This window comes from Eupeodes corollae, chromosome 2 (genome assembly GCF_945859685.1).
Source record: "Eupeodes corollae chromosome 2, idEupCoro1.1, whole genome shotgun sequence".
NCBI lineage: Eukaryota > Metazoa > Arthropoda > Insecta > Diptera > Syrphidae > Eupeodes > Eupeodes corollae.
The window spans coordinates 110,066,794-110,091,348 of NC_079148.1; the positions used below are offsets into that span (position 1 = coordinate 110,066,794).

At 31.5% G+C, this 24,555-nt stretch overlaps 5 protein-coding genes across 7 annotated transcripts; 1 reads left to right on the top strand and 4 right to left on the bottom strand.

Moving 5' to 3' along the window:
• Positions 1-640: 640 nt before the first annotated feature.
• On the top strand, positions 641-1,297 carry LOC129946943 (pupal cuticle protein Edg-78E-like). The gene is made up of 2 exons (XM_056057327.1): positions 641-792; positions 875-1,297. The coding sequence occupies exons 1-2, from the start codon at positions 781-783 to the stop codon at positions 1,235-1,237; spliced, it is 375 nt and encodes a 124-aa protein (XP_055913302.1). The 5' UTR covers positions 641-780; the 3' UTR covers positions 1,238-1,297.
• A 3,545-nt stretch (positions 1,298-4,842) lies between these two features.
• Positions 4,843-6,622, bottom strand: LOC129947781 (probable serine hydrolase). Of its 3 annotated transcripts, none has more exons than XM_056058477.1 (3): positions 6,415-6,622; positions 5,950-6,060; positions 4,843-5,878 (listed from the first exon to the last, which is right to left on the bottom strand). In XM_056058477.1, exons 2-3 carry the CDS (start codon positions 6,028-6,030, stop codon positions 4,964-4,966), a joined length of 996 nt encoding a protein of 331 aa, XP_055914452.1. In that variant the 5' UTR covers positions 6,031-6,060; positions 6,415-6,622; the 3' UTR covers positions 4,843-4,963. The 3 variants fall into 3 exon arrangements, with proteins under 3 accessions (XP_055914452.1, XP_055914453.1, XP_055914454.1); XM_056058478.1 differs by having other exon boundaries at positions 6,316-6,622; XM_056058479.1 differs by lacking the exon at positions 6,415-6,622 and adding an exon at positions 6,097-6,292 and having other exon boundaries at positions 5,950-6,042.
• Positions 6,623-10,221: 3,599 nt separating this feature from the next.
• On the bottom strand, positions 10,222-11,827 carry LOC129947008 (sulfotransferase 1B1-like). Its single transcript, XM_056057407.1, has 4 exons — positions 11,418-11,827; positions 11,222-11,354; positions 10,762-11,083; positions 10,222-10,707 (listed from the first exon to the last, which is right to left on the bottom strand). The coding sequence occupies exons 1-4, from the start codon at positions 11,744-11,746 to the stop codon at positions 10,496-10,498; spliced, it is 996 nt and encodes a 331-aa protein (XP_055913382.1). The 5' UTR covers positions 11,747-11,827; the 3' UTR covers positions 10,222-10,495.
• Positions 11,828-16,671: 4,844 nt separating this feature from the next.
• On the bottom strand, positions 16,672-18,273 carry LOC129947524 (sulfotransferase 1B1-like). The gene is made up of 4 exons (XM_056058113.1): positions 17,938-18,273; positions 17,738-17,870; positions 17,359-17,680; positions 16,672-16,958 (listed from the first exon to the last, which is right to left on the bottom strand). Exons 1-4 carry the CDS (start codon positions 18,264-18,266, stop codon positions 16,753-16,755), a joined length of 990 nt encoding a protein of 329 aa, XP_055914088.1. The 5' UTR covers positions 18,267-18,273; the 3' UTR covers positions 16,672-16,752.
• Positions 18,274-22,519: 4,246 nt separating this feature from the next.
• Positions 22,520-23,806, bottom strand: LOC129947480 (sulfotransferase 1 family member D1-like). Its single transcript, XM_056058055.1, has 4 exons — positions 23,448-23,806; positions 23,239-23,371; positions 22,846-23,167; positions 22,520-22,785 (listed from the first exon to the last, which is right to left on the bottom strand). The coding sequence occupies exons 1-4, from the start codon at positions 23,774-23,776 to the stop codon at positions 22,577-22,579; spliced, it is 993 nt and encodes a 330-aa protein (XP_055914030.1). The 5' UTR covers positions 23,777-23,806; the 3' UTR covers positions 22,520-22,576.
• Between the last annotated feature and the right edge of the window lie 749 nt (positions 23,807-24,555).

Below are 24,555 nucleotides of genomic sequence, written 5' to 3' on the forward strand. Positions count from 1 at the left end.
TCATATTTTGTACAACTTTTGAAAATATCGACAGGAATGTGAAGTTATCAATGTGGGACGCATGATATCCTCTTTTATATTTTTTAAGTTAAAATAAGCCATTTAATCATATTTATCCCATAAAAAAACATTGAAAATAAAACTCAATATATATACGCAAAATAAGCTTAATAAAATACATAATAATGAAAAGCAACAACGACAAAAAAATATTTTCTACATAGTAAACTCGATAGAAATTGCAGTGAACAAACTGAGCTTTAATAGGTCTATGATTTCTGCTTTTAAAATTAAAAAATAGTGGAAGAGTTTGCAAAATTACAGAATTATTAAAAATTTAATATGGGAGCAATGGCTACAAGTTCGGGTATTTATCACTTATATATTTAAGTAAAAATAGTTATTCTACATAATGTATACGAAATATAACAACACCCCAATTATTGGTTACTCTGATAAAATCCACGCTCTGCAATAACCTTTTTCATATTTTTTAGTTAAATTTAAGTTCTCCGAAACTATTTACCATTAAACAAGTTACTGTGAGGTTTTAAAGAAAACAAGTTTCCTAGAAGCAACTTAAAGGATAAATAATTCTAGATTTTAAAAATGCAACCGGTTGAATTCTCAAAAAAAACATGCTTTCAGCTAAATCATCATATTGATGGCCACTAGATTGACTTCTCTTATCGAAATTTTTAATCTGTATATAAGCTGCAAATCTATCACAATAAGACATCAGTTTCTCAAGAATCTTCAAGAAAACTACTCAAAATCAACATGTTCAAATTCGTAAGTTTTCATAAATATAACTAACTTTTCGTTTGAATTGAAAGATTTTCTTTTAACATTAAATTATTTTGTATTGTTTTAGATTGTTTTGGTTGCCTTCTTTGGCTTGGCTGCTGCCGTTTCCGACGATTTTGCCGCTGAAACTAAGGCTCTTGAAAATGTGATCTCACCCGCAGGTGATTCATTCCACTGGGCTTACCAAACCTCAAACGGTATTGATGCCAACTCAGCTGGTGATGCCAATGTTATCTCAGGAGCATACAAATACATCTCACCCGAAGGACAAACCGTCGCTTTGACCTACACCGCCGATGCTGATGGTTACCATCCATCTGGAGATCTTTTGCCAACTCCTCCACCAATCCCAGCTGCCATCATCCGCGCTGTCGAATGGAACTTGGCTCACCCACAAACCCAAGAATCCATTTTGGGACGTAAATTGTAAGATGTCAGTTACTATCCGTAGAAATAAAATTGAAATCATTTGATTAAAAAAAAAACAAAACAACAATATTTTTCTTGAATAATTATGGTTTGAAAAATATTTATATGACTTGGTCAAGTCGAGTTATCAACGCAAACAAATGAGTGAGTGATATGTGCATATTTATTCAAATTGCATTCAAAAAAAGAAACTTGTTTTCTTTTCATACCATCAACAGTTATTCGGCCAATGAACATTCAAAATTTTAATAACCCTGTTGATAAGTCAGTTAGATGCTTGACTTGTATTTATAAAGTTATCAACGAGTTAGGGTTTTATTTTTTGAATATTGATTAAGAATCCGGATGCATAAAAATATAATTGAAGCTTAAAAAAAGGAGCTTTTGGTAGAAGAGTTATTTTGAACAAAACAAAATTATTGTTTTTTTTTCAGGTTTTGTTTTGATGGTTTGATTTTACTAGGTACATATGTTTGGATGATGCAATGAAACAAAGAATAAATTGTCGCAGTTCCATTGAAACTTCCTTCTCCCATTTTTTGTGTTTTGAGATATTCGCATTGAATTCATTATACAAATTATGAGATGTTAGGAGTTTTAAGTCTTGATAAGTTAATAACAAACGAATATAGAGCTTAGCGAATTTTAACAGAATATATATATTATCTTTTGACTACGTTTGGCGTGTTTATACCATTTTTGAAAAACACAGACTTAAGGAGTTTTCATAGTATGACGAAGATGTATAACGAACATTTTTGTTCTTTCTATATTTTTCATTTAAAAATTGTTTCAAAACAAAAATTTAAAATAAAATAAAAAAAATAAAGATATTTCGAAAAGTAGGGCAACAACATTTTCAAGTAGTAGTAAAATGTTTTTTATTTCAAACTTAATATCTAGAAGTTAACATTTGCAAATAAGATGTTAAGTGTCTTTTGAAGTTAAAAATGCAAAACTACGACATTGACAAAACGTCGTCTGTGGGGTATTTGAATTTACGTACGTATTATTACAATTATTAGTTTCAAATCAAAATTTGGTGATAATGTTAAGGACATTTTTTACTGGTTATATTCTCTCACTAGTTCATTTCGGTATGGTAAGACTACGTGATAAAATTCGCAAGTCCTTCAAAACTGGTGCTGTTTTCTCCATTGAGCACCTGTTTTTGGATGATTTTTTTCTGGCCAAATCCGTTTCCATTAAGCTTGATTAAATCACATCTTACCTTAAAAATCCAGGTGATCTTGTTTAGTTCAAAACCATCCTTAATATAAATCTGTCCTCTTAAATGATCCAGATGTTTGTAGATGCGCGAACTGCTCTCAGATGCCCTTCGTAGGTTTTCTTGTTGACCCTCTGATTTCAACAGCCGCAATAGATCATTGAATTTTTGGATCCAATCAATTTGAAAAATAGATCTCTCATCCCAACGCAGTCCAAACCAATATCCAAGATTGTTCAATTCCTTTACCAGAACAATTTTTCCCTCAAAAGTATTTTTGTTAGCTGATGCGGCAGTCTTGTTGCACTGTATTCGAATATTGTTTTTGATATATATCTGAGGTGAAGATGAAGGGTATAGTAGTGTCCGACCTCCGCCCAGTTTACATTGCCAAAGAGTAGTTTGGAGTAAATGTAGGCAATTTTAAAAAATCGTTTTAAAAAATAGCTTTGAAGTTTATTCACTTCTTCGAACATTCCAAAGCCCTATATCTATATCTGAGCACCGTATGAAATAGTTTCCATTTGGTGTTTAAATGGATATTTCTTTTTGCCAGAAAGCATTTCCACGTCGAGTTTATGGAGTTCTTGGCTGCAGTGTTTTTCTTTTCTACGTGCTTTAAAAACGACAACTTTGTTGAAAGTAAAACTCCTAAGTAAGTATAGTTGGAGACAATACGAATTCTTTCTCCATTTAACAATTTTATTGACTAGATAACCTTCCACTATTTCTGAACACCATTATCTAAGATTTAGATAGATTTACTTCTAGGTTCCATTTAATGCAGTAACATTCCAGTTCCGTTATCATCTGCTGCAAGACCGTGACATCATCCGCCAGTATAACCATATTGTCTGCATAAAGCAGCATCCTTATGTTGAACAAGTCAATAAAGAGTCCTCCTCCTGAAGATTGATGCAAATCGTTTATATACAGTGCGGTGATAGCAAGCATCCCTGTTTAACTCCAAAAAGGGTCTCAAAATATTCGGAGAGCTCTCCTCCCGTCCAAACAGCTGATTGTGTATTGGAGTATATGGCTTCTATTAAGTTTACAAATTTTGTCGAAACTCCTATTGTGTGTAGTTTGTAGATAAGCAATTTTCTTAAGAACTTCAGAAGAACGATTGATGCCAGATTATAAATGTTATCCACCGTCGAATATTTTTTTCTAAAGCCCACCTGAAATTCTGTTAGTATAATATTTGCCTCCACCCATGAGTACAGCCTCTCATTGAGAATTCCGATCATAATCTTGGCCACACTATTCATAAAGGAGATTCCCCTGTAATTACTCGGCTGAATTGTATCCCCTTTTTTAAATACGGGAAAAATATTTGTCTTCACAAAGGCTTCTTCTGCTTTGCAGTCGTTCAACATCCTATTAAATCCTGCTGCCAGTTGCTCCAAGAAGTCATCTGTTGAATGTATGAAGAATTCATAGGTAGTCCTGTCCTCTCCTGGTGCTTTGTTTAGTTTATCATTTTTTAGAATACTTATAATTTCATCTTTTTCCGAAAAATATTGAGCAATTTATAACTTTTTTTCCTGGCTGTTTCGCACTTATAATTCTACCATTTATTCTTCGGCTTAAATTTTGAGCTTCTGCACTGTTCATTTGTTGAGTTCTTTATTAAATCGGTTAAGTCCTTTAGCTCGATTGGATCCATCTGAATTATAAGTTTTTGCAAATTAAAACTAAGCTTATTTTTGTAGTCAGTCTTTTTCCGATAACAAATTAAACTTGGTTGTGGTACTGGGTATAGAAATATGCTTTAGGGAGAATTGTATTGGCATGTGGTCAGACCATATCTCTTCCTATACACTAAATCGTTCCAAGCACGTCAGTAGTTCTTGCGATACAGTAGAAATATCATTCAATGTGTTACGCACATTATTCATGAATGGATTCCTTCTTCGTCACCTTTGGTTCTTCTATTTAAAATAATTAAGCCATTATCTTCGCAGAACCACAGGAACTCTTTTCCTCTTGAATTAATAATGAAAAACTGATTTATGCACTTTTTTAATATCTTGTTGCAGTTCACCTAACCTAATGTTTACATCGCCGATTACTATTGGATTTATAATTCTGTTGTCTCTACAAAATGAGAACTTTTTTAGGCATTTTCTATGCAAGGACACCATTTAGGTATTTAATACCTAACTTCTTAGCACATATGTAAGTCTTTTTAAAGTAATATGAATATAGTTTATACGTACTCATGGCATGCGTAGCAATCTTTCAATGCAATCGCTTAGTGGAAAGAGTTTATAGAAATCTAAATTGTTGCTATGATAATGGGTGAAATGAGATCGAACAAATAAATATGTAAGTCTTAAGTTGTGCTTTAAGACCACGAAAAAAGACTTGAAAAATTGTATACGAATATAAATAAAAGTTTATTAAATCACAATTTTCTAAAAACAATTTTTCCCTAAAAAAAAAGTTTTTTTTTTCTTTTTTAATTATAACAGAAATCCCCAAAAAAATAATTAATTAAAGTTTACTTAACACTTCCCTTTTGGGTCCAAATTTGTCAATAAACCTATTGATTGGATCGATTATATCCGCAGGATTATTTAAATGCAAATGATGCGTTCCTTCAGCTTCAACATATTCAAAATTACTCTTTTGGAGTAGAACATTTAGCACCTCATCGTAATACTGTTTATCTTCAAAATAGCTTGAGCTTAAAGCTTTAATAAACATGTGTGGCGCAGTTATCCTCTTGGCCATAGCAACTGTGACATCTTGTGGTGCAGCTGCATAATTATAGAACCTCACCCTTCGATCTCGAGAAAAGAAATACTTTTCGGGGTTCTTTTCTGATTTCTGGATATTACGTGCTAATAAGTACTTGCAATTATTTTTCTGCACTGATTGAATAGAGCCATGGAATAGCCTTTCAATCAATTCCTCGTAAGTGTAGCTAGGTGGTTCGATTTTACTGCGATTGCGTTGATCTTCTTTTATGGACTCCTCTAATCGACTTGCTAATGTATTTATTGTCTTTTCTATCGATCGCTGATGAGGTTTTAAGGCGTCGATCGATATTATCATCTCAGTTTTATCGGGAAAGATTGCTGCGAAGAGGAAAGCAATTATACCCGACATGGAGTGGCCGATCAGGGATACCTTATCCCAATTGTATTGATTCATAATCATTCGAATAACAACTAAATTATCCATCATATTATAACAGCATCCATCCGGAAGGCGTGACGATAATCCATGGCCTGGCAAGTCAATCGATAGGAAAGCTACATGCGGACTGAGAAGAGGTGCTAAAGTATCGAAAGTTCCAGCATTGTCCAGCCATCCGTGAAGACCCAGAATAGGGCGAACATTCTGTGGACCATACCATTTGCCAGATATGTGTCCCCACGGAAGTGGAATTGTGACCTCTACAAACTAAAAAGGTTTTTATCTTTAATAAAAATTGCTCAGTAAAAACTATTATTTTAAATTATCCAATGACTCACATCTCTAGTGGGCTTTTCACTTGTTAGTTCGCTGGCATCTTTAAACCCCTTGGATTTTCCGGTTTCTAAGCTCTCCGTCATAGTTTAATAGACCTTTGATGGAAGTTCAAACTATTAAATATGTAAAGAAAAAACATTACACATTACTTTGTTGATAACGCTTTTGTTATCTTATAAGTATAATAAAAAAAGTTTTGCACGTAGAGATAGGTGATATGAATTTTTAAACAATTAATTAGTTTGAGGATGCATTGGAAACCCGTTTTCCTACATTGTATTTTAAATGTTAGAAGAGTCAAACTGTGTTAAGATCAAGATAATTGTTTATTATAAACTAAAAAGCTTTGTTGTATGATCATGAATTACTTTTTTTTTCTTTTTATATTCACTTTTATGAATATAAATATAACAATCACTATAAGTGTAAACAAAAATTTATAGTTTTGTTCTTTTGTACTTAATAACCTTGTAGGCCCTTAATTTATTGTCACAAAGCAAACACAAATTGTAATTAATTAAAACCACACTATAACGAGGTGATTTTTCTAGAATAATATTAATGAATAAATAGTTTATATTTTTGACTATGACAACGGAATGAATTCCCTAGGTTTGGGGTTGGATTTGGGTGAGGAAAATGGTTTTGTTTTTATTTTTATTTCAAAATTTAAACAAAAAAGTGGATGACAGCTGACAGATTCGATATAAAATTTTTATAGGCATGTTCATTTGTCGGGTGAATATAGAACTTGTTTTCATTTTGATTTGAGAGCACAGATGTCGCACTAGAAATAAGAGGAACAATTCAAATTTATTTTGTGAAGTTCATTGGAATAAATAGATCACTGGTTTGTTCTTAGCTATTAATATCAAAATTGAATATAAAATATTTGTATAGCTTTAAATCACAATCGCAAAACTTGCTAAGGAATTTAAATGCAAATTATTGTGATATATAATACAGTGGAACTTCCATAAGCCAAACTCTTAAAATGAATGAAAAAAAAATTCGAGTTATAGAAACTTCGATTTAAAGAAATGAGACAAAAGTTTTTTCGTTTTGTGAAATTTCAGCATTTTTTTTGTTTTTCTCTGTTTCCATATTTTATGGCTACGATTTTCTTTTTGACACCACTCTCTAGATGCTTTGATCTTCTTGCTGACATTTTAAATTCGTAAATTGCTGGTTTTCCAACTAAAAAAATAAACAAAACTGGGAACTTTTGCGCTTAACAACTACTTAACCTGTTCAAAACCGAAGTTCAAATGAAAGACATACAAACTCTGAATAGCCATCCCTCTTCTTCAAACAAAACTACAGAAATTAATCACAGTAAACTCAAGTATCTTTCAAAAAAGTGAAACAAAAGGGGGTTTCCGAAATAACAGCAAGGAATTTAGAATGTATCTACCTACTACCTATTTCAAAAAAGAGGTTAAATAAAATGGGATCTGACCAATAGAAGAAAAAGTTCCAGTTAAAGAAATAAAGAGACAATTTGGCATCAAACAGAATCTAAAAAATTCGATTTATAGAGAAATTATGGATGGCAAAATTCATGAAAGTACGTTTGAAAAATCAAATGTTCAGTTATAGGGAATTTCGACTTAAGGATATTCGAGTTATGGAAGTTCGACTGTAAGACCATTGACATACAATGTATGGGCTGCTGGTCGATTCATATACCTACAGAAAAAGCCCTCTTAAAATTGATTCAGCTATGCTTCCCCTCTTGTAGGTTTGGTAGAAAAAATAATAACTAATTTTAAAACGGCCTCTTGTTTAATGTTTCTACGACTTGAAAAGATTTTTTTTTAAAGAAACTAGGACAATTATGATTATAAAGTTTAACAAAATAAACAAATTACAAAGATGTAGTTCCAAAAGTTTCTTCATATAGTGGCGTAAAGAAATTGCTGGCATTACAGTGAAGGTGGCTACTGTACTCTGTTCGAGAATATTCAGATCAGACCTTCTGAGTTGTTTCCAAAGCATCGGCACTTTAGTATATAAAATTTATAGTATTATCATAGAGCTTTCAAGGTGGGGTTGTACGATTTATATACAAAAATTAAGTAAACCAAAACTGCACTTGATAATGTCACCGTGGCCACTATGTTCTGCCTCCATAAAAACTCACGATAATCACGGTTTTATGCACAAAAGTAGTAATTGATATACTCTCACTACACAATGACATTAAACAAATGAGGAAGTCACTGAAATTCCTTAAAGAATTTGTCGTAAACAGTTGTACAGCCAAAAAGACCGTTGCATCCTACTACTGACATTTTTTTGTTTTTGTTATCTACATCTAAACAGTTATACCGTATTATCATCTTCAAATGTTAGCGATGAGATTATTTAGTGGATTATATTAAAGAGCATTTTGAATTTGAGAACAAAACCCTATTAGAGATCAGAGTGAGAAGCAAACGTCCTATCTCCCCTGTATAGATTATTTTTGTTGAAAAAGGTCCTTTTCTAATTTTACCAACAAAAAGATGAAAAGAACTAGGAATCAGCGAACAACATTGATTCATTGTATATTGAAGAGCCATTCTTGATGAATCAAAAAATATAATTTTGGATCCTTTGTAACTAAAGCTTTTATTCTATTTCAAAAAAAAATAATTCGATTTACGATATGTTAAGAGCTAGCTACTTAGTTATCAGTTATAAAATAATAATGAATAAAATAAATTGGGTGGCGCAACAGTCCGTTGAGAACTAGGGCCTAGTGGCTTGCAACTCTCAACCATTCCTGTGTACGAGTACTAATATCAGGGATGGCGGGGACCTACAGTTTTAAGCCGAACCCGAACTGCTAATTTGCGAAAGCACTTTTCATGACAAGAATTACTCTTGGAGAATTTGTCAATTCCTCGCAAGAGGCAGCACCCGTGAAAAAAAGCAAGACCTTTGGCATGACAGTCCAACTCACTTTTTTATTTTAATTCATTTTTATTCATTATTTCTTTAAACTATCTTAAAGCTAGACAAAAATTCATAAAACTAGCCTAATTATCCATAACTTACAACTAACTTACTTACCCCATGCACCATACGGACACTCCAAGTTAAAATATAACAATTAATACTAATGCCAAGATCTATTTAACTTCAATTCCATTTTTGTTTGTATTTATTAAAAACAAAAAAAATAATATCAATATCCTTTTTTATTTTTTACTTAAAAACTACTTTAAATTTAATTCCCTAAAATAAAACTCAAAACTAACTTAAACTACCTATTCTACTTATAAACTACTTAAAACTAAAACAACCACAGGAGCAAATCTAACTATCTAACATTTTTTGTTTTTCATATTTTGTCCTTTTTTTCTTATCAATTTTTTTTTTATTATATTTTTTTATATTTTTTTTTGTTTTTGCCACCATACGAATTCTACTTAAAAATAAACCCTAAAACTATAAAACAAGTATGTAAGCCGGCCAAGGCTCAAACCCCATCCCGACTACCCACTATCAAGTGCCGATTTAAGCCACCAAAACTGGTTCTCCTGCTTCATCCTATCAGTTCGGTCCCGTTTGGACACAGCCCTACTGAACCGAAGGAGCTCTGCTCCGCCTTGTTCCATGACGTCCCGATTGTACAGGAGTCGCCTATCCACAGTTCGTCGTCTGGCGTGGTAGATTAGCGGAACTTCTGTCGTGTATCAGACCGCATCTATATAAAAAGAGGAATGCCTCTGGTGGAATGAAATCGAAATACTCATCGTTCGGTTAGAACGGCCTGTGACCTCCAACGAATTTTATCACGAAATTGTCAATTCTGTTGATTCGAGCCCCCTTGTATAGGACCTCTTGGGAATAGTAATGCACGTAAGAAGATTTGTCTGTTCGATATAAGCCGGTACAGCGTCGTAAACACTGCCGCTCGAACACCCGAGACTTCTGCATCTGGGAAGGGGCAACGTTGAACCACACAGGACAACCATAAACGATCATCGGTCGTATGAGGGCCATGTAGCAAATTAGCTGCTGTAAAACAGCCGTTTCGTCAGAGAGAAGGCTCCTCTGGTCCTTGTCAGAGCAGCATTTATGTGTCTTTCAAAATATAAATCCAGTTCAACGCACTAACCAGCATGCCACGAGTACTACAGACATCAGTTATAGTTTTCATTTAAAATCGTTACTAAATTTGGTTCATGGCATATTTAAAGCATAAAGAAAGGATGATTAATTAAGCATTGAAGTCGTTTTTCAAACACTACAAGGTTTAATTGTCAATTAAAATATCAAAAAGTATTACAAAGGAAATACATGAAAGCTTTAAGAGAAATTCAATACGCGGTTTGATTTTTATTAATATTTATTATATTATTTATTTTTCATAAAAAAAAATATAAAATTGGACCGAGTGCTGGGAGTTGCATTCCAATTTCGTTCACCTTAATTTCAACAGGTGAACATAATAATTTCATATTTTGTTTTTGGTAATATTGATGTTTTTGAAATTAGTATTAGTTTGTATTTAACTCTATTATTCTTTACTACAATTTTTATATTTACTTAAATTATTTATTTATCACAGTATAAATTGAGATCATACGGCTTAAAGATCTCTTTCGTCTTAGCATTGATCTTTTCTACGTACTTAAGTGGTAATACATTCTTATATCCCCCAACTTGCCCTTTTCTCATAAATTTAAATGAAGTTTTTTCATCATATTCTAATTGATTGAAAGTATATAGAGCTTTGACATGAGCCTGATTGTTACAAGTTGCATTTTCTATGAAAATAAAATTTTACAAAAAATTTTCACTTAAAGTATCAATAATTTTACCTTTCATATTATCGAACGATAAATGTTCCATAAGTTGGCTTAGTTCTTCTTCGGTGTAATCTTTTTTGAGGAATTTTGATGTTTTTTTTAAGATCGTTCTCAAATCTTTTTTCATATCTTCGAAAGTAATAAAAAGAATATTTGATTGCTCTCGAATAAGCCAAAATTCAAGAACATGATTCCAAAATGAACAATATATCATATTATCAGTTAAAAATTGTTCAGCAAATTCTTCAATGCTTCCTTTATATTGTGTAGCACCATTGAAATGATAAAAAAAGGAAACCAATGTATCTTTAGGATCCCGAGATGTATAGATTATCTAAATTAAATAAATTGTATTAATGACAATAATAAAGATGTGAATATACTCTATTTAAAATGTTCGACTAGATTAGAGTTTAAAAAAACATCAACTTATCTTCTTTTTCTTTGCTTAGACATGATGATAACTACTCACTTTGCACTTTTTTCTCCAAATATCTCTGGGAAGTAATCCAATTGGCAAATGAGTCTTTATGACTCTAGGAGACTTTTGATTGCTTAGTAATTCAAAGCTTTCGCAAGTATCTGTCGGTACTAATCCTTCCATTCTAAAAATCATTCATAATAGGTAAAGTATCTTTAAAAAAATGTATTTTGTTTGTATAACTTACTCAAAAAATATGCTTCGTTCAGCTATATCAACTGAATTTGATTCTTTAAAATTCAAGTCATGAGCCAACATCCATGTCATTTCCTGTGTCCAAGTAGTTCCACATTTTGGATATGTAACTACCCAGATATCATCTTGTCGAACTTCAAAATTAGCAAAAGCTTCTGCTTTGTTTTTATACTCAATTGGCATACAAGTTGCTTTAAAAGTCCACGACTCGGGAAGTTCCACCGGAATATTATCTAAAGGAAGAACATTAACAAGTCCTGATCCTCCTTTGTTTTTAAAATTAAGTGCGGTTGAATTTTTAATTTCTTCAACTTGAAACATTTTCTCTTATTTATTCAGATTATAACAACTTCAAGTGTATAATGTTAAAAAATTAAATGAAGTAAGTTCTTAAAATGCTAGATGTTTTTATATACATTTTTTTGATTTAAGTAAATAAACAAGAATAAAGTAAATATTTTTCATATAAAAAGATAAATTAAAACAAAATAAGAAAATCATAAATTAAAAACAAACTCTTGCTATGTTGTTTTAAAAATTCAGAGCTGTCAACCAATCTTTTGTGGGCCACTACAATTGAGTGGTAGTTAAAAGAAATGAAATTGTAATACAAAAAAAAATCAGTTTTCTATTCGTGGAAAATGGAAAACGATTTTAAGTGAGACTTTTTGTAAGTACAGATGTTAAATTTGTTTTTGTTTGTTGCATTTCCGAAGATGAAATGAGCTTGAAGTATCAGCTAGTTCGTCTACAGCTGTCTCAATATTAAAGAAGAATTATCACAGCCCCCATTAATTAAAGTGATTTTATATAAAAAATAAATAAATTTATTCTGCACGAATGGAACTTGACTAAGATTAGATTAAAACATACATTGTTTAACAATAGAAAACTTCAAATAAAGTATGTACATATGTTTTTTTTTTTGAGATATCTATGAAATTTCAAGTTCTGAACTTTTTATATTACGAACCTTGCTTTGATTTCAACTCAATAATTGTATGAGTTTTTCACGTTGCATGCTTAAAAATGGCCCGTAGCCTAATTCGTACAGCTCTGGTTAGCAATATCGGACTTGTTTTATGTTAAAGCTGGTGGAAAAGTACAAGCCCATCCAAGAGGAATAACAATGAATTTCGTGGAATGGAAAATATTATTTATTGTTATTTTTAGGCATTTTAAAAATGATGCAGTCTATAATACATCTCATTAATGCTCATTACATAATAATTGTTTAAATTATATCGAGATAAAGACTATACATTTTGACCCTACCTCCATCATACAAAAATTATTAACTGCTTCAGAACTAAATGCTGTGGATATTTAAAACAATTTTATTTGTTATTTACATACGTTATTTGAATAACTACGAGTGTTCGAGTTATAAACTTGAATATGCTATCAATTTAATCACTAAATCGCTTCCTAATTGTCTCAAATTTGAGAATAAAAGGGTTTCAATTAGAGTTGTAACTGGCGCCTATGATGTAACGTTGGTTTACTTTTTATATAAAATGTATGTTTATTGCTTTTGCACAGAACTTCTTAAACAGAAGTTTTATAAATATTTATAAAGTGTGGGAAGATATTTAAAGAAGATCCAAATGTAAATATTTTTAACCAGCTTGTATGTACGTATGTATGTACATAATGTGTGTCTTGTCTATGCTATTTATATTTTTAAAATTAATCTTTTGTTATTGTTTAATTAAAAATATATGTAGGTGTCTATTTACGTCAGATGATTTCTTAAAAATTATCTAAATGAATCCTTCTTCTTTTATAGATGTTAATCTGTTCTTGACTGAACAAGCTATTGAAATACTAACATACTCTAATGCCGGTGATCAACATCTTATTTATTTTTAAACGTTATTCATATGTTTGTTATGTATACGAGTATAAACATCGGTTTTTGTGCGCGATAGTGCTTTAATGGGACCACTGTCTGTTTGCAGTCGTACTGTGGCAAGAGTCCTAAAAGACCTCAAAATACATACATCCACTGGTCCAGATGTCATCCCAGCTTTTATCTAAAGAGGTGTTCTTCAAAGCTGGAAAAACCACTGCGTAAGCTTTTTATATTTCCTACTTCTCAGGTCTGGTTCCAAATGTATGGAAAACAGCATTTGTCCAGCCCATTATCAGAAAAGGCGGATCCTCCTCACCCTATTTTTATTAACTAATTGCAATTTAGTCCTTTCTTTCCAAGGTCATGTAAGCCCTAATTATCTCTCAAAAAATATCTCGATGATCGAAAGCTCATCTTAATAACTTGCAGTACGGCTTTCGTAGCAATAGGTTCACTGAGGAGCTCTTAACATCGTTTTGGAGAAAGTAAACATTTTACAGTTGACATTTGCATTTGATATTGGATCAGGAGTGCCTTCGGTTTTCAGGAATCCCTCCTCCATTGGATTAGTAATTACCTCTTGGATCATTCAATACAAGTAATTTTGGATGGGTTCAAGTCTGAAAACCACATAATAAATGCTGGTGTGCCCAACGGCTCTCCAACACTCTTTCCTCTTTTTAATTGATGATATTCCGTCTTCAACTTCTTATCCAATACATTATTTTGCTGACGATAGTATTCTAAGCTTTTCACATCAGTATTTTTAGAATGTGGAACTGAAAAATATGATAAGCTACTTAAATTCCGACTAAAACAGAATTGTAAAATGGGGAATAAGAAAACCGGGTGAAAATTTAATGCATCGAAAACCCAATGATGTCTTGTATCTATAAAGCCAGACATACCCTCTTGTCATTATCTATGGATGCCACTTGCGTCTATGAGACAGAAAATCTCGAAGTTTTCGGTATGTGTATCACCAACTACCTCTTGTGGAGGAACGATCACATAGGCGATATCGCTTAAATAGTATTCTAAGCTTTTCACATCAGTATTTTTAGAATGTGGAACTGAAAAATATGATAAGCTACTTAAATTCCGACTAAAACAGAATTGTAAAATGGGGAATAAGAAAACCGGGTGAAAATTTAATGCATCGAAAACCCAATGATGTCTTGTATCTATAAAGCCAGACATACCCTCTTGTCATTATCTATGGATGCCACTTGCGTCTATGAGACAGAAAATCTCGAAGTTTTCGGTATGTGTATCACCAACTACCTCTTGTGGAGGAACGATCACATAGGCGATATCGCTTAAAGCCTCACAAGATGTTGGATTTCTCTAAAAAGACGCAAGAAGTTTTTTCCCCCTCTGATCCGGATTATATCTTATCAAAACTTTTATTCGTCCAAGACCTCTTCTTCTACAACTAAATAAAAGCATTTAAATTGACTGGTTCATTTACATCGCTTGAATATCGTCGTAAAGTTTTTTGGGTCACCCTTTTATGACGTTATTTTAACGGTGTATTCTCTAGAGAAAAAGCCAGATGCATTCCTCCTCTATAAAACACTTCAACAGTAATATTCACGCTTTAGTGATGCTCATAAGTATAACCTTCGGTCATATTATCAAGTACAGAGATTCGTTTTTTAGCTGTACTACGCGAATATTAGATAGGTCTCGAATTAGCCAGAATTCAAGAACATGGTTCCAATATGAACAATATTTTAAATTGTCTGTTAAAAAAAACATTTCACAAATTCTTCGATACTCATATTACTAGGTGAAATATCGTTAAACTGATGATAATATAAAACAATCATGTCCTTAGGATATCTTGTGACATACATTATCTATAAATGTTTTTGTAAAATATACTTTTTGAGAAATGATAGCATATCTTGTACTTACTTTACATTTTTTTCGCCAAATGTCTCTAGGGAGTAAACCAATTGATAAATGCGTTTTATGACCCTCGCGGACTTTTGATTGCTTATGATTTCCAATTGTTTCCAGTTGCTGGTGGGAAGTATTCCTTCGATTCTGAAATATTATTGTATATAAAGAAAAACTTGAAATCAAATCAAAAACCATTTTCTTATCGACTTACTCAAAAAATATGATCCTTACCACTAAATCCACTGAATTTAATATATAAAAGTTTAAATCATTTACCAACATCCAAATCATTTGTTTATTCCATACTTTGAAAATGTTACAATCCAGATATCATCTGTACGAACTTCGAAGTTAGCAAAAGTCTCTGTCCGAATTTTATATTCAAATGGCATAGAAATTGGCTGAAAATTCCACGATTTGGGCATGTCAAGTGGAATATTGTCTAAAGGAAGAATACTAATAAGACTAAATCCTCTTTTCTTTTTTTATTTAGCAGCAATTGTGTTTTGAAGTTCTTCAAAGTGAAACATTTTCTTCTTATTACAAACAAAAGTTATTAAAAAATGATAGCCTTTTTGAGCATAGTTTTATAATATTAAAAAAAATTAAACTTCGTCGGTACTTATCTTTATATTTGATCAAACAAGCTTTTGTTCTCTTCCTATATAATTTAAGACGATAAATTAAATGCATATCAAACTTTCGTGTCCGTATGGATTTTTATTTGATTCTTATCTCTTTGCCTTTTGCGATTATTATAAGTAAACAAGAAAGCACATACATATGCACAATGGCTTCAGTTTGGCAAACATCATAATTTTATATCTACTACCAAGGCCACTTTGTGCCTTTTTGTTAAGCTTAAAAATGAATTTGTCATTTTAGTTTGTTTGTTTGTTTTTCTAGTTAAATTGAACTTTTTGTTTAAACCTATTTTAAAATTGATTCATGTATGTTATACAAAATGTTTATTATGCATCTTATAGAAAAGATAAAAATTTTGGGCGAAATAAATGCATAAATATCCACAAACACGAACATATGTTTCCGCAATAATAACTTATACAATTATTTATGTACATTTATACATAGAAGTCGAAGAAAATGGTTTTTCAATAAGAGGTTTCATTTTGATACCTACAATGAGGGTTTCGGTTGCAGCACGATATTCTATTCATAAAATTTTCCACGACCAATTTTCATTGCTGTACGTTTTCAATAACTTGATGAATTTCACTTTCAAGCTCTTGAATCGATTGTGAAGCATTGGCATAAACTTTGTTTTCCAAAGAAAAATGCCTAGATCACACTCTTCGAAAAATTACAACGTCAGAAAAATTATCTTGCAAAATTGCCACCGAATAGTTACAATACTTTTTTTGGTTTCATTTAGAATTTTAGCAATTTAAATGCGTCATTAAAGCGTGTACTGTATCATTTTTGTAGATATTTAAAAGATAAACAACCAAAAAAGAATCAAAACTTATTATTTAAATACATATTTATTAAATTTAGTAATTTTAGTGACTTATTGAAAACTTCATTATTTTATCACCGCTTTTAATCATGTGTAAAGATTGAGACCGTATGGTTCAAACATTTCCTTTGTCTTTGCATTGATCCTTACGATGCAATAAGGTGTTAATTCCTTTTTATGTTCCCCAATCAGTCCTTTCCTCATGAATTTAAATGCAGTTTTTTCATCATATTCCAATTTGTATGCAGAATATATCATTTTTACAAGACTTTCATTATTACATGTGGGAGTTGCTATTTAAAAAAAAATTAGTTAAAAAACTTAGATTTCAGTTACATTGTAGCTCAAAATTATATTCGATTAAGAACGAAGTTAGAAGAATTTTAATTGGATAGAAAATATTATTAAAATAAACTCAGTTTTTAATGTGTTTGAGATGTAAAGTTAACACCTTGAGTTATATGAGCCATTTCGTTACTAATCGTCTGTGGAACTAGTAAGGAATAGCTGCAAGCAAGTTAGCAAATTGTCCTACTGAGTGCGGAAACAAACATAGGAATGGAGAGTTACATTAACGTTTGTAAAAAATAACAGACGTCAAAACTCAAAGCTATATCAGATCATCTTTAAGTGTCCCTGCTAAAAATTTTCCAAGCAACGTAATAAATTTAATTTTCCCAAAAATGTTATTACCTTTCATGTTTTTGAACGATAAGTGTTCCATCAGCAGGCTTATCTGTTTTGCATTGTAATCCTTCTCGAGAAATGTTGATGTCTTTCCAATGATTCCCTCCAAATCCCTCTTCATATCTTCATAGGTAAAGAAGAGAACATTGAATTTATTTCGAATTAGCCAAAATTCAAGCACATGGTTCCAAAATGAAGAATATATCATGTTATCCGTTAAAATGCATTCTACAAATTCTTCGATACTCATATTACATGAAACAATATTATTCATTTGATGGTAGTATGACACAATCATGTCTTTAGGATCCCTTGTGACATACATTATCTTGAAGTGGGAATACTGTTTATATTGTTTGTTTTAGGATTCATCTAATCTACTCACCTTGCATTTTTTTAGCCAAATATCTCTAGGAAGCAAACCAATTGGTAAATGAGTCTTAATGACTCTTGGAGACTTTTGTTTATTTAATAATTCTAAGACTTCACACTTATCTGTTGGGGCTATTCCTTCGACCCTGGAACAAAAATAAACGTTAATCGCAAAAGCTCTTGAATATAAAGAAATACCCTTTTATTACTTACTCAAAAAATATGCTCCGTTCAGTTAAATCAACTGAATTCGCTTCATCAAAATTCATATCATTAACCAACATCCAAGTCATTTCCTGCGCCCAAGTAGTTCCACATTTCGGATATGTTACAATCCAGATATCATCTTCCCGAACTTTGAAGTTAGCAAAAGCCTCTGCTTGGGTTTGGTACTGAAGTGGCATACAAGTTGGTTTAAAAGTCCATGATTTCAGTGTTTCAATAGGAATACAGTCTAATGGAAAAACATTAAAAAGGCGTATTCCTTTCTTCCTCTTAAAATTATCGGCAACTGCGTTTTGAAGTTCTTCAAACCGAAACATTTTTCCAATTAATAGAAAATAAGACTAAAGTCATATTTTTATAATCTAGAAACCGAAGAAATTATTTTGGCATTTAATTGCTACTCAAACATACATTAACTCTTTTCCCGTATAATTTAAAAAGGTAAATAGCATGTTTATCAAACTTTGAAGTCCATATAGATTTCTATATTTAATTATTCAGTGTTGGATTGGTTGTGCAGCAGGATTTAAAAAATTCTTTGGGCCCTTGCATTGGTAGCTCCTAACTCAAGAGCATATCAAATATGGTGAACAATAAATAAACGTATTAAAACTAAAAATGGGGAAAGAATCTCCAATTTCAATATGGGATTGATTGCCCTTCACAAAAAGTTAATAATAATTTGAGAAAAACAAAACGCCTTTGCGGTTTCATTTGTGTGGGCTTCATAATTTTATTATATCGTGTTTTTTCTATTATAAAATGGTTCTAAATTACTTTAAATTAATAAAATTCAAAATTTGAAGTTGCGGTCTCACAATTTAAAAATATTAGACCAAATCCAGGCAAGACTTTGTGATTTACGTTTCGAAAATATGAACCAAATTTGTATTGTTCTTTAAGAATACCTAATAAAGTTAAGTTTATTAGATTAATTGTATTTTATTGAAACGTAATACATACATGCAAAGTTTTTTTTCTATTATAAAATGGTTCTAAATTACTTTAAATTAATTAAATTCAAAATTTGAAGTTGCGGTCTCACAATTTAAAAATATTAGACCAAATCCAGGCAAGACTTTTTGATTTACGTTTCGAAAATATGAACCAAATTTGTATTGTTCTTTAAGAATACCTAATAAAGTTAAGTTTATTAGATTAATTGTATTTTATTGAAACGTAATACATACATGCAAAGTTTTATTAAAAATTGATAGATAAAAGATAAGATGAATGTTTGGCTATTGCAGGCCCGGATTTAGAGGTCCAGAGGCCACGGGGCAATAAAGAAGCGGAGGCCCCCTCGCTCCAATTTTTTTTTTTTTTAAAGTAAACCATTTTTTTCACTCAAGTTTATCAATAAATAATTTATTGTGAAACCAAGTAGATTCCTTTAGTATTGAACAAACACATATAAATATAAAGGGAAAAAAGAATTATCTAAAATTAAATTTTAGGGTTAACGAACGGAACCTTTCGAGCTTTTTTCGCCGAAAAATTGTTGATAATTTCTTTGACATCCAGTTGTCGGAGTAAATAGCTTTCGACGGTTATGTCCCATCGTAGTTCGAAGCCTATTTTTTAACAATTTTCATTTTTGAAAATGAGCGCTCTCCAGTGCAATTTGTTACTATCTAAACCAAATACATTCTCAATGCAATTTGGGAATGTTAATCTGAAATATTTAGTTTCGAGAATTTGGTAGTAAAATAGTTAAGGCGATTAATCTGTTCCATAGTCCTTTTCCTTTTAGTATGAGTCAATCAAAGACACAAATTGAACCAACTCATTACAAAGACTAGGCTCTAAATCATGTGGAGACACTTTCGCCAATACCTCTGCGTACAGCTTCATAGGCATGCAATCTTTCAGTAAGAGAAAGGGATAGCTGGTCATTCACTGGGATGAAGGCGGATACTTTGCATTTTTCCTTGGGTGACAGATTTACGTCTTGTGTTTCCCGTAAACGAGCGGATTCAACTTCACATTTCTCCTTTTGGTGCGGGTGCGTTATTGTACATATTCATTAGTATGGGATATTTTTTTGGCTGCTTCCTCGTATTTATAATCATTTCGTTTGAATTCCACGAATGATTTTAATGATTCTAGTGCACGCATTGCCGATTCAAGAATCATTTTCGGGTCTTGCAACTTCTTTTTTGTAGCGTTGAATAGCTCCAAGATTTCGTTCCAAAATGTTGCAAACAAAGCGGTTTCGACACCACTCATCTTCTGTAGAAGGTGCGTTGCTTCATTCCTCACTATGTCTTTTTGCTCTTTATTGGAAAATAAGCTGGTTAGAGCTTCTTCGATTTCCAAATAGCCATTGACTTAAGCTTTCGTAGCTTCAGCTCGACTAGACCAAGACTGTCACTGAGCTTTTTCAAGACTAAAAACTGGCCACTTTTCGTCTCCGATAATTTCTCAATCAGGATCCGGTGCCTCTCTGTACTAGCTGTAAAAAACGTGAACAAATTCTGCACGAAGTCAAAGAATTGAACAGCCGATGGTCAAATTACCAAAGTCAATAATAATTGATTTTTTCAAGAATTGAAGAACACCGATATACAGCAATTAATTTATATATATATACAAGAAAAAAAATTCGAGACACGGAATCGAAAACGAGGTTGCGGGCAAGTACCACCCCACTCAGCCATTAAGCGATGGGGATACTCCCTCAAGATGAGTAGTGAATTGGAAGTGCTTCTTATCAGGACCGTTTGAAATCTTGATATTTCACTGATTGCCTGATTGGAGTGAACAAATATAGATCAATGATTTCTCTTATTTAAGGTAAAGGTAAAAGAGCAACATAAAAAATACATATCAAAAGATGTGTACACGGGTTTTTAGTAGTTAGAATTTTAAACAAAAAATTTCCGAAGTCTCTATTGTGGGGGAAACCGGTTTGTGGAGGCCCCGGGGCTTACGCCCGGTCGGCTTCCCCTAAATCCGGCCCTGGGCTATTGTCTTTAGTTTTTTGCACAGAGATATAAAATATTTTCTCACTATTTTTTAAAAAAAAAAACAGCATCATAATCTCAAACGCTTATTCTACCTTTATTCCATGGGCTTAACTACGATATTAGAGTCAAACTATGGATTAAAAGAGTCAATAAGTAAAAACATAATGTTCCTGGACGTTGAGCTATAATACCTTGTTTGGTAGCTAGTTTCGGAAACTTGTTTTTATGTTGTCGTACAATTTGTAAGGGTTTTGTTAAAGGTCCTTGGAACCAAACACGCTTTAGAGTTGTTTACTGCCGATTGTCCAATAATTATTACAAATGATTTTAAAATTCGACATATCTGTTATTTGTGATATCCAAATTTACATTTGATCATTTCCTCATTTTTGTTATAATTTTGAATAGATATTTGTCACACTATTACTTATTTCAAACCACCTTCCAACCTACCAACAGTTTAAATAAATAAACGTCATTTAACAGACATTTTATTTATTTAGTTAAACCTAGAAATTAAACTAATGGATAAACAACTATGGAAGGTTAATTTAAATTTAGTTCCAGGGACACAATCAAAACAATTAAAAAGAAAATGGCTGGTATGCGACCCACACTGATAACTTCACATCCCGTATGCCGATATTTCTTGCTTAAAAGGTTTGTATGCTTCGTGTTTTGTTAAAAAAGTTGTCAGTTAAATTATTCTAAAAAAAAATAAATTACCAACAATAATTTACATTTGATAAAATATTTTGATTTAAAATTTTTGTAAACGAGATTTTTAGTCAAAAACCAACCATTACCAATTTTAGTAGATTTTGCTTACTATTTTCTTGTAGATTTTATTCTTTTATAAAAAACTGACTGCTGGATTTAAAGAAAAAAATTGACTAATTGAGAACAATATTTTCTATGAGATAAAATTAGTTTGAAGCCAATATTTTTAGTTTTTGAATAGTTTTTACCAGGTTTTTGTAAAAAAAAACTGTCAATTCGATTTTTCTCAAAATTTTACCAGGTTTAAAAACGTTATTCTTTTTTTTCAGTTTTTTTTATTTATAAAAAAAATTTAATTGGATTGTTTCCCAAGAATATATTTGTTTGCTATCATGTTATAATATATAATACACAATTTAATTCAAGTCACTAGAGTTATTGGTTCGTGAGATATTTTGGGTTAACTAACATTTTCACCTTTTTTTAAATTGCCTTTTCTTGCTCAATTTTTTTGAGAGCCCTTTCTGCATCTTTCTGCATTATTACCTACGAGTATACTCGTATAACTACATTTATTTGAAGTCGATATCTGCACTGGTTCTTTAGATATGGACGACGAAAAAAAACTTCCCGAACGTGCACACGCACTCAGAGACATCTACTTAAAAAATCTTTTATTTCAACACTAGCCGCCTTGAAACATCAAGAAATGTCAAAACTTTCAATTTGAAATCGGACCGAATACAATAACTTCCTATAGGAATTTAAAAAAATATTTATATGTCGTTTCTCATTCACTATTATTGCAATCCAAATTCACCAATGGAAAACTTTATCCGTCGTGAGCAAAAGTTTTTTCCTTTAAATAATATTAATTGCAATCACATTTTGAAACATTTTCTATTTTATTTAAAAACTTATGTATTTCATAGATCCCATTACCCACAGTATAAATCGAGCCCGTATGGCTCAAAACTTTCTTTGGTCTTTGCATTGATCCTTTCTATACAATCTTGTGACAATTCCTTTTTGTATTCTCCAACAAGTCCTTTTCTCATGAATTTGAATGCTTTTTTTTCATCATAATCAACTTTGTATGCAGCGTGCAGGACTCTTATGTGGTCTTGATTATTACATGTTGAACTAGCTGCAAAAAAGTATTATTTAAATTTTGTTGAAATCTGTGCAAAGTCTTGATATACCATACCTTTCATATTTTCAAACGACAAGTGTTTCATCAGCAGATTTATCTGCTCTTCAGTGTAATCTTTTTTGAGGAATTTCGATGTTTTTCCTATGATCGCCTTCAAGTCCTTTTTCATGTCTTCGTAGGTAAAGAATAGAATATTTGATTGCTCTCGAATCAACCAAAATTCAAGAACATGGTTCCAATATGAACAATACATCATGTTATCTGTTAAAATGCATTCTACGAATTCGTCGATAGTAGTATTACATGGTAGAATACCATTGAATTGATGATAGAATGACACAATCATATCTTTGGGATCTCTTGTGACATATATTATCTTTAAGTTGAAAATGTTTGTATATATTCAATTTATGATTTGATGAAAAATTATCTACATATACTACTCACTTTACACTTTTTTCGCCAAATATCTCTGGGAAGTAATCCAATTGGCAAATGAGATTTTATGACTCTTGGAGACTCTTGATTGTTTAGTAGTTCAATATTTTTCCAAGTGTCTATGGGAACTAATCCTTCCATTCTGAAAAGAGAAAATTATAAACAAATATAGTATCGTTAAAGGGTTTTAAAAAAGATTATGTATATTATTAATTTACTCAAAAAATATGCTTCTTTGTAATAAATCAATTGAATTTGATTTATCAAAATTCAAATCGTTCATTAACATCCATGTCATTTCTTGTGTCCAAGTAGTTCCACATTTTGGATATGTAATAATCCAAATATCATCTTCCCGAACTTCGAAGTTAGCATAATCCTCTGCTCGAATTTGGTAGTGAACTGGCATACAAGTTGGCTTAAATGTCCATGATTTTGGTATGGTAACTGGAATCTTGTCCAAAGGATAAAGATTAATAAGGCCGATTCCTTCTTTATTTTTTAAATTATCGGCTGCTGAATTGTGGAGTTCTTTAATTTGAAACATTTTCTTGTGAAATGACTGAGTTTCAGGAGGAAATAGATTGAAGAGTTAAATTAAGAATAATAGAGAGATGATTCGAACTTGTTTTTCTAGTGAACTTAATATTTTTATTTGTTGAATAGACAAAATGTGAACATCAATGGTATGGCACCGGTTTTAACAATTAATTTACGCAACAAAGAAATGAATTAATACAAATCTCAATTCGGTTAAGGTGGGCCATTTAAAAACGGTTAAACTTTTGAAACTAGCATACTGTTAAATGGAAAATTGGCATTCATCAAAAAAGATGTTTTATTCGTTTTTAAAGTGTATTATGTTAGTTGTTGAATTTTCGGTTTCACTTGTGTATACCAACCTGCCTGTGAAGAGGGTTTTGAAGAGGAATTGAAAGCTGTTTACCACATAAATTAATTTGAGCTAAAGTGAATTTATTTTTAATGTTATTGTTAGTATGAATGGTTCGTCATTTTAATGTTGCAAAGTAATTTTATACTATCGATTTATTAGTAAACAGAAATTCACATTATATCTGTTACACCCTAATATAAATAATAGTAGTTGTATTCTAAATAATGGAGTATTCGAACTAGTTTTTTTGCAAACTCATAATTAAACTGACCTATTGTATTTCCAAACATGTATTTATGCTTTTATTGTTTATTTAGTTTTGTAGTTTTAGCGTAAACTCATCCTTGATATGTTAATGCATGCGATTCGAAACTGAAATGAATGTTAAAAGTGAAATACAAAAATGAATTTTAAATTTATTAAATTCACAG

What these genes read in the sequence shown, in the direction of transcription:
- LOC129947781 (XM_056058477.1), bottom strand. Translation starts at nt 6,030, where the DNA reads ATGACGGAGAGCTTAGAAACCGGAAAATCCAAGGGGTTTAAAGATGCC. An exon ending in GTGAAAAGCCCACTAGAGAT is followed by an intron (nt 5,879 to 5,949) that starts GTGAGTCATTGG and finishes AAACCTTTTTAG; the next exon opens with TTTGTAGAGGTCACAATTCC.
- LOC129947480 (XM_056058055.1), bottom strand. Translation starts at nt 23,776, where the DNA reads ATGTTTCAAATTAAAGAACTCCACAATTCAGCAGCCGATAATTTAAAA. An exon ending in CAAAGAAGCATATTTTTTGA is followed by an intron (nt 23,372 to 23,447) that starts GTAAATTAATAA and finishes TTCTCTTTTCAG; the next exon opens with AATGGAAGGATTAGTTCCCA. An exon ending in GTCGTTTGAAAATATGAAAG is followed by an intron (nt 22,786 to 22,845) that starts GTATGGTATATC and finishes ACTTTTTTGCAG; the next exon opens with CTAGTTCAACATGTAATAAT.
- LOC129947008 (XM_056057407.1), bottom strand. Translation starts at nt 11,746, where the DNA reads ATGTTTCAAGTTGAAGAAATTAAAAATTCAACCGCACTTAATTTTAAA. An exon ending in GAACGAAGCATATTTTTTGA is followed by an intron (nt 11,355 to 11,417) that starts GTAAGTTATACA and finishes AATGATTTTTAG; the next exon opens with AATGGAAGGATTAGTACCGA. An exon ending in ATCGTTCGATAATATGAAAG is followed by an intron (nt 10,708 to 10,761) that starts GTAAAATTATTG and finishes TTATTTTCATAG; the next exon opens with AAAATGCAACTTGTAACAAT.
- LOC129947524 (XM_056058113.1), bottom strand. Translation starts at nt 18,266, where the DNA reads ATGTTTCGGTTTGAAGAACTTCAAAACGCAGTTGCCGATAATTTTAAG. An exon ending in GAACGGAGCATATTTTTTGA is followed by an intron (nt 17,871 to 17,937) that starts GTAAGTAATAAA and finishes TTTTTGTTCCAG; the next exon opens with GGTCGAAGGAATAGCCCCAA. An exon ending in TTTGGCTAAAAAAATGCAAG is followed by an intron (nt 17,681 to 17,737) that starts GTGAGTAGATTA and finishes TCCCACTTCAAG; the next exon opens with ATAATGTATGTCACAAGGGA.